Source organism: Lachnellula hyalina, assembly GCF_007821495.1.
Source record: "Lachnellula hyalina strain CBS 185.66 chromosome Unknown contig00112, whole genome shotgun sequence".
Taxonomy (NCBI): domain Eukaryota; kingdom Fungi; phylum Ascomycota; class Leotiomycetes; order Helotiales; family Lachnaceae; genus Lachnellula; species Lachnellula hyalina.
The window spans coordinates 2290-10882 of NW_022157226.1; the positions used below are offsets into that span (position 1 = coordinate 2290).

At 46.6% G+C, this 8593-nt stretch overlaps 3 protein-coding genes across 3 annotated transcripts; 1 reads left to right on the top strand and 2 right to left on the bottom strand.

Annotated features, from left to right (window-relative positions):
• Positions 1 to 2803: 2803 nt before the first annotated feature.
• On the top strand, positions 2804 to 3251 carry LHYA1_G006233 (uncharacterized protein; the record flags this gene model as incomplete). The annotated part of the gene is made up of 2 exons (XM_031151173.1): positions 2804 to 3001; positions 3045 to 3251. 2 exons carry the CDS (start codon positions 2804 to 2806, stop codon positions 3249 to 3251), a joined length of 405 nt encoding a protein of 134 aa, XP_031003736.1.
• Positions 3252 to 4926: 1675 nt separating this feature from the next.
• apdF_7 (Aspyridones efflux protein) lies at positions 4927 to 6322 on the bottom strand (the record flags this gene model as incomplete). Its single annotated transcript, XM_031151174.1, has 2 exons — positions 4927 to 6257; positions 6307 to 6322. The coding sequence occupies 2 exons, from the start codon at positions 6320 to 6322 to the stop codon at positions 4927 to 4929; spliced, it is 1347 nt and encodes a 448-aa protein (XP_031003733.1).
• An 842-nt stretch (positions 6323 to 7164) lies between these two features.
• Positions 7165 to 8593, bottom strand: LHYA1_G006235 (UPF0676 protein; the record flags this gene model as incomplete). The annotated part of the gene is made up of 3 exons (XM_031151175.1): positions 7165 to 7257; positions 7378 to 8246; positions 8398 to 8593. 3 exons carry the CDS (start codon positions 8591 to 8593, stop codon positions 7165 to 7167), a joined length of 1158 nt encoding a protein of 385 aa, XP_031003732.1.

The following is an 8593-nucleotide window of genomic DNA, read 5'->3' on the forward strand; positions in this document are numbered from 1 at the left end:
CTCATAGACGGTAATACGAGTTCCTAAAACGGACGGAGAGCGATTGAGGCCAGCGGACACGGCGGTAGCTATGAGTGTTTGCGACAGGACAAAGTGGCGCTTGACCTTGATACCGCTTAGTCTTTTAGAAAGCAGCAGGAGACAGGGCAACTGGAACCAAATGATAGTGGTGCGCTTATGGCTCTGCATGGCGTGAAAACTCTCGGCAGCCTGGACCCAGAGACCCGCCTGGACTGCAGAGGTGGATTTGTCGCCTTCGAAAGATATCGGTTCGTCGGGATAGAGACAGCGAGCACATGACATGGCTGCGAGGAGAAGGGCAGTAAAAGCTGAAGTATTTGCGAGCTCTCCTGACCAGAGCTTGTCAAAATGTCGCCAGAAGGATGGCCCGTGGAGAATTCGGTAGACACCCTCAAAGTGCTTAAAGTAGAGCTGCATAAGATGGCGACAGCGGGCTTCTGGAGGAGTGAGGCTCTTAAGGGTATCGTCAATAGCCTCTGGAGCAGATTGAGAGTGTAAGAGGTGAGATTTGTTAGGCAGTGACTGGATATTCGCTTTATGTGTGGCTAGCACGCGATGCTCACGAAAAAGGTTCTTTAAAAAGCCATACACTGTCGGGAACTATAGACATATTTAATCAGAAGGAGGCTTTGGTTTTCAATATTGGGCGAGAATAGACTCACGTAGGAGAGAATGCTGGAAGGATTACTTGGGCCACGGTATTGAGTCTTAAAGCCTTTGCCTCTCACCATCACCAATGCAGGATCAGGTAGCGGTTCTTTTGGAACATTAGAATGAGCATGGACGCGAGGTTGAACATGAGGATTAGTAGGTGGATCGTGGTTGACAGAAATCCTTGTGTTGGTATTGGACGATGCCGGGGTCAAGGGGAGGACTTCGTGAGGACTGGTGGCATGTGCATGTGCATGTGCATGAGCCAGCCTGGCCTCGAGATTTGCGATTTGCTTCTCCAGCTGTTCGGGTCTTTGCGCATGTACTTGTGCTTCTCGCCGGACCAGGGGTCCTGGTAAAGGTTCTAGCCCCGAAAGTCTTGCGTCTGAATATGGGGCATTCTGTGCGGGGATAGGGGGGTGGGTATGGATGTGGGAGTGGGAATAGGATTGGGATTGGAATTGGTGAGTTGCACGTTTGGGGGAGGCCTGGGTGTCTGGCTCATGCTCAGGCTCATCACCAGAAAGTCCTTGTAGACGCTCATCATACTTGCACAGCTCTGGGTGGCCAACCTCAGTGCACCTCGAGCAGATTGGCAGCTGGCGGTCACACTTGAGCTTCCGCCGCCTGCATTCAAGGCAGGATAGAACAAGCCGCTTCCGTTTGGTACCTGTCATGTGGGAATGAGACTGAGAGTGATGGTCTGAGGATTGCGTTTGACTTTCCATTCCCGCTACAGAGTGGAGTGGCGTGGCACCAGGTGGGGTCGGCTTGGACGAAAGAGCGGGAGTGAGCGGGAGTGAGCGGAGGCGTAGGCGTGGCGGAACGGGACGGAACTGGCCGTGGGAGTAGCGGTACAAGTAGTTGCAACTTACTAGCTCTGTCTCGGAGAAGGAGCAGAAGGCTTGTGCAGGTGGATGTGGTGATGGATCAACGGAAGAGAAATTACAGTAGTAAGTAGATTACAGACGATTGTTAGAGTACCTCCGTAAGCTGGCGTTGGAGCAGGGCAGGAGACGCTTATTGGGGTTAAACTCTCTCGGCCGAGACACTTGTCCGAGCATTATGTCATGCATCACGTAAGCGAAGCTGTCGAGGGCACCAGGGGCATTATCAGACTTCCGCACTTCAGGGTCTCTTAAGCCTTTAGGTACGCTCCAGGTCTTGAGAAAAACCTACCTATAGTATAGAGAGGAGGTATCAGGCAGATGATAAGGTTTGTTAGGCAGGAGGCCGTACCCTACGGAGTAAACGTTCAGTGTCTAATCTCCTATCCACCCTCTACCCTTACTCGCCGACGAAGTTTCATAAACACGTGTGTGTGTGATATACTTTGTGAAAGCTGGACTCGACTTTTAAGCTTTACCTTCTGTCTCTAGACGCATTCTCTCGTTCTTCTTTATTGTGGAAATTGTTCTGTGACATTCGGAAGGAGTGATCCGGGATACGTCGTTGGTACTTGCTGGCGCTTGGATTCTCGCTGGTACGATTCCTTTGTAGGGGCGGAAGCCGCACTTACCAGTCGCTAAAGAATGCAATACACAAGTACATTTCTCATGGCATCATAGATAGAAGCAGATAATAGTAAGGCGCATTGCGACGAGAAATTTCAGTATTACTGTACAAATTCCACTGGAGAGATCGATCACGATTGGGACTTTACCATCGTCTGCAACTCGAAGCACTTCGTCGTCACAGTATCACCTGGTCCTCTTCCAGAAGACCCAACAACCTCTCTTATTACCCAGTACAGCAAGGCATTTGTCGAAAATGACGATGAGAAAATTCAGGACGCCCAAGACGAAATCTTGGACCTGGTCTTCAGTGCTGGGTGGCATAAATTCAGAGCAATAGCACCACCTATCCCAGAAGGAGACTCTCTCCTAAGATATCCACGAAGGATCTTTATTCCGACCTCAATCCAGAAACATTATATTTTCGCCTCGTTGCGACCGAAGGACATGCAGAGATAGTGCAAACGCCTCCTCACCTATCACAGTTCATTTCCTTCCATTTGAATCTGAAGGACAACACGCTAGACTTGCCCCGCTAATATTCTCGAGATATTACGGTAGCGAGCAAGCTGATGGGCTCAGGATATATCGCCAAAGTGTCAGCACGCAGACTTGACATGTGCTGCAAGAATGGCACGACACAATCCTTCAAAGCAGTGCAGCGCGAATACGACTGCTTGCGACAGATCAAGATATCGAAAAGTGCAACCTCTATTCCAGCGCGGACGCTATTCGGGTTGGTTGTTGATGATGATGGGGTCATTCTTGGGATTCTAGAGGAATTGATTACGAACGAAGGAAGGTTGAGTGATTTGGTTAAAAGATGAGGCTGGGGTTTTGGAGGACTGAAAAGCAAAGTGGGCGAAACAGATTCGAAAAGCTATTGCACTCTTGCACGAGATTGACGTGGTATGGGGGAATGGGAGTGATGATTGTTTTTTGGTTGATTTTGGAGGCAGCTATACGGATGGGTGGGTGCATAGGACCTTGATGGAAACTCGTTCTGGAGATGATCAGGCTGTGGAGAAGATTGCTAAGTTCTTGGATGATGGAGTCCGGCATTGAAGCAACTTTGTTATGTGGTGGAGGACTTGTCTAACTGTCTTGAATCTGCCATTACACTTACTGCTAGTGCGTTTTGCTGGCGTCTGAGGACATGACTATGGCGAGGAAGCGCGATTCGGTTCCTTATGCCTCTCCCCTCTCAAGTACTGCACGTCTTAGAGCTCCACCACCAAACTAAAGACCAACTGCAGAATCCCACTCAGAATCTCACCCAGAACATCACCACAAACCCCCCACTTTGATTTCGATGATAGAAAATACGCAATTGAAATATTTACCACATGGCCTGTGCTTTTCATGTTAATTTCCTGTCCTCCAAATGCCATAAGCCTTGCTAGCAGTCTCTTCGCTCGAATTCCAGCCTTTCCACTCGTCACTGACCTCTTTGCTCTCATATACTTCCCTCTCTATCTTCTCCTTAAGCGCTTCAAATTCATGCCTTTATTTATCTGTTAATATTTAAGCAGGATAATATTGGCCTCTTGAGGTAAAAATTGGCTCGTTCCAATCGAAGCACTTGCTAGAATTGATGAAAACTCCGTCAGAAAGACTTCGATAAAATTCCTTAAGGTCTAAGTAGAGGTGCTTCCGCTTCTCGTTCGGCGAAGTCTCTTGAAGAACTGAACCTTGCTTCAAGATCTCCGAACGCTCAAAATCTACTAGAAATTTTATGGTGTTCTATAGTAAATTAGAGTATATGCTTAGCATATGCCTATAAGAAAAAAAGAGCATACACTTAGAGAGAGGTGTATGCTTAATATACGCTTTTTCTTTTTATAGGCAGATGCTCTAATTTACTATTATAGGCATAAACTAGGCATATACCTCTCCTTTTTTATAAGTATATATAATATATAATGTTTATATTAGACCTATTTATTTATATCTTCTATACATAGTATATTTAATTATATATAAAGCGTAATTTCCGGTCTACGCGTATCGTATTACTTTTACGTATATTTATTTTACACGCCTACCTATAGTACTTATACCAGTTTAACTTTAGCAAAAGTGCAGACTTCCTACACTGACGCAACTTCTAGTTACAATAGTTCAACGATAAGCTCATTCCTGATCTCGGGATTCCATAGCACCTTCGGTGGCCGTATATTACAGTGCTCTACCCCGCAACTTAGCATCTTTATGACTGCTCCGTTCGTTCAATTTCCGCAATCAAATCCCGTCCTATGGCTAATATCAGATCTTTACGCACTTGCTCGCCTGCCTATAACGTGAGCAGCATATGGACTATTCTAACCCCAAAGTCAAAAAAATAGGGACAGACGAGAGAGATGTTCCTCAGGTAGACTGGTATAAGCTCTTCCTGAACGTCATCCAAGTGTTAGTGAATCAAACCTTCATGTTTTCACTAGTATACACTAATTATATATAGAAGACAGATTGTTAATAGTCCTATAGATATAATATATTTCATTAATAATTATGATTATTGATTTATTATATATATATTGTCTCATCTCTAGATAGGGGTATGTATACCATTCGCTCACTATACCTTATAAATAAATCTCATCTCTACCTAGGTAAGATTCACCCCTGCTTCTCGCTTTCCCTCATTTTGACAACGGATAGCCTGATGGCTATGCAAGAATGCTGCGAAGTTTAAGCCATACCGCCATAACCTCCGAGTCTTACGGCACCGTAAACCGCCTCACGCCTTTATGAGCGGCTTGGATCCATACTTGGCAACCCTAATTGCAAGATATCCCAACGATGCAACACAAGTCGAGACACCACCAAATATCCACAAGCCATGCCAGTTCAGAGAATCACCTTGGCCCAGAATTGCGCCGCCGCCAGGTCCACTAGCAAGTACGCCAAACGACAGCATAGCATAGCCCATACCTACCCTTGTTCCAAGCTTCGACTTATCCTGGGTCAAGGCGACGAAACAGAGAGGAGGGAGTCCGATAAGGGCGCCACTCATGAAACCAGAGAGTAGTGCCATGACGATAATGGCCCCTTTCGAGTGTACGGCCATCATACAGAGCATCAGGATGCCCGAGATCAAAGTTGCAGGCGCGAGAATGTTGAATGGTCCCAATTTGTCTGCGAGAGCATTTGGTGCCGTTCGCCCAAACATCGAAGCGGCATTGAAGATGGGAACTAGATAGAAGGCTAGCGAGGTGTCGGTGATGCGCTGCGATTCGGCGTAGTATGAGAGGTAGAAAAAGATGACGAAGAGGCCCATATATGCGATGAGAGAGACGAGGACGAAAGACATGTAGGTGACATCGGTGAGGGCGGCAAAGTCCAATAAAGAGCGAACTTTTGGTGGCTTGACACGAAGTCTCAGAATGGTGATTGGGATGAGGAGGCTCGCGAGGGAGATGAAGCCACTGATGCGGATAGCCCAGGGAAATCCGACTTCGTCAATGAGCCGATATAATACAATGGGATAGACAACGCCTCCAAGCGCGGACCCCGATGCTGCCAGACCCATTGCAGCTCCCATCTTGGTGGTGAAGTACTGGGGGATAATGGCTATGCAAGGCACAAATAGACAGCCGGTTCCAATGCCTATAACAAAGCCTTGGGCCAAAAGGACTTGCCAGTACTGGTGGCATAGACTGAGCATCATATGCCCAAACACGATCAAAAAACCTCCAACGAGAAGTAATGTGCGTAGATAGCCGCGATCATAAACTGGACCAGCAAAGAAACCGACGACGAGTAGCATGAATGCCTCAATGGAGCCAATCCATGAGATATTCGAAGATGTTGTAGTGAAGAGCGCTCCAGATTCGTAATATGTCTGGTATACACCAAACGCGTTCAGAATGCCCCATGTATTGAAGAATAACATAAAACAGCCCGCAACATGAAGCCAGGCTAGAAGACCGCCATTGGGTGGCGGGCCTGGGCCGGGAGTTGCAGGTTTGACAGGTCCATCATCGTGTGTGAGAGATTCTTGTGGTGGTGATGGTGGTTGGTTCTCGACATCTGTCTTTTCGTGTGGTGTCATTGCGACAGTATTCTGTACTAATTCGCTCATATTTGCTGTGGTGAGTGGGCGTCACGGTGTCTTTACTTATTTGGTGGTCCATGGTGTTTATAATATATAGGTACGCTGGCTGAAGATGCTCGGCGATACTTCTCCAGCTCGGCGTTAGGATTTCCCCCTCGGCCGACATCTCGGAGATCGCCAACTCCGAGCTATAAAAGTATGATGGAATAGATCGACAATAAATAGAAGCCACGCCACGCAAACAGGCATGAAACTCCCCCGGCAGACAACGCCAAGAATGTCCGATCATTGCCCGGAAGGCGATAGTAACCAGATGTCCCATTGCTCCCGAGACATCGAGCCAAAAATCCTATTACCTGCAAGAGCGCAGTGCAGGGCTCGGAACCACCCCACTGCGAAGGATCTCAGACTCTGGGAAGAGTGTTTATTGTTGTTTCAGAATTATCAAAACTTTATTCATAGACAATTTTGTAGAGGGTTTATGAACGACACGTGATTGTCATTGTTGAACCCTGGAAACTAAGCTAGTTATCAAACCAATAGCTTATATCGATCCTCTGTAATGATAGAGTGGATTTATTATATATCTTTCTTACTATCTCGTTTATCATCTATTATGGAATCAAGTGACAACAAAAAAGGGGGGCCGATGGACTCGGGGGCTGTTAAGCGATCTGGATTTTAAGCGAAAATTGCCCAAGCTAAGCCCCCGCCCCTTAATCCTTTTCTCACTGACAAAAGACTTGATCCAAAGTTGGCAGAGTAATTTTGAAACATTGATATACCACAAACAGACATCATGCCAGTATATTGGGATAAGCAGCTTCCAATTACAAATGATCTCTAACTCTGCTCAGCTATTATAGAGTATTATGCATCGGCGTTGAATTTGATTAACCCCCTAACCTAAAGGCTCCGCATTCATTTATACTTCCGGTCTCTAAAGCCTCCAATGACATCTACAGTTCCATCAGCAGACTCCGCGAATCTTTTAGCTGAGATCTCAGGATTTAACTGCAAGTTGAGATGTTAGCATTCCTCTGCTTCCTCGAATACTCATAACTCTCTACTTATAGAGGTCTTGAGAAGAAACAAAAGCATGCGCGAAACTATTGTGCTGTGCAATTTACTTACCTGCAACGTCTGCTTTGCTTTGACCCATTCCTCCATAGAGACAGGCTTCTCGAACCGAGGCTTTACACCCGCTTCCTTCAACAAGGGCGAGTCCAAGATGGGGTTCAATATCGTAGCGTTATGCGGACGAGCAAAATAGAGTAGTCCCGTGCGGTCATACTGCCATTGATCCTTTGGTGGTGCCACTACTCTATGAACGGAGCTCTTTAGCCAACCACCTGTCAGGTGAGAAATCGTATCGGCGAGGTTCACTGTTATTGTTCCTGGTTGCGCCGACACATACGTCCAATTTCCATCATCTCCTAAAATTTGTAGTCCTGCAACTGGCTGCCGAAACAAGAGAGTCACTGTCCCGAGATCGGTATGCCCTGTAGACTGGCCATAACCGCTTGCAGCGTGTTCCTCGGCTGTACGCTTGTGATAAATCATGTACCGAAAATGGTCCTCGCTTTTCTGCTCGTAGGAATGCTGTTTAACGAGATATTCCTCGTCGGGCAATTGCAAGACAATGGCAAAAAGTCGCAATAGTGGAAGGACAACGTTATTGTGGAGTGCGCGGGAAAATACCTCTATCTCGGGTAGATGTGCCTTTATTAGATCCGGCTGTCTATACTTACCCTCGAAATCTTTGGTGAACTTGGGAATATTGAAGATTTCAACATTGTCTTTTACGGGACCGATCTTTCCACGGCCCGGGCGACGCCAGCCATTGTAATCCGCGTTCGCATAGTCGATCTCGTATTTGGCCTTCTCTTCGGTGTCCAAATCAAAGAAGTTCTTCGCTAGTGTAAACTGTTGGTCTATCTGCTCCTGAGAAAGTCCAAAGTTCTTGACGTAGAAAAATCCGACATGGTGGACCGCATGCTCAACTGCGAAATGCGGAAAAGGCAATTAGCTTTTTGCAAAAGAAAGGTAAAGTAAAAAGATTGCTGCGAAAGCCTTGACTAACAGCTTCAAAGACATATTTACAAAACTCGGGAAATGTGCTGGGATAGGTAATCGGGGTTTTCTATGACGTACGCTGCTTTGCCAATCGCTCTTTCCCTCCTGGGCGATTGTAATCCTCAAGGTCAAGGGTGACAAGCTCAGCCCATGGAAGGGATTCCTGGGTTTCAGGTGGATGTGTATAAGGTGTAAGCTGGTTGAAGTCGTATTTGTGTTGGTCTTTAGCTGGAAGGACTTCCGATCTTACACTTTCGGTTACTGTGACAGACAT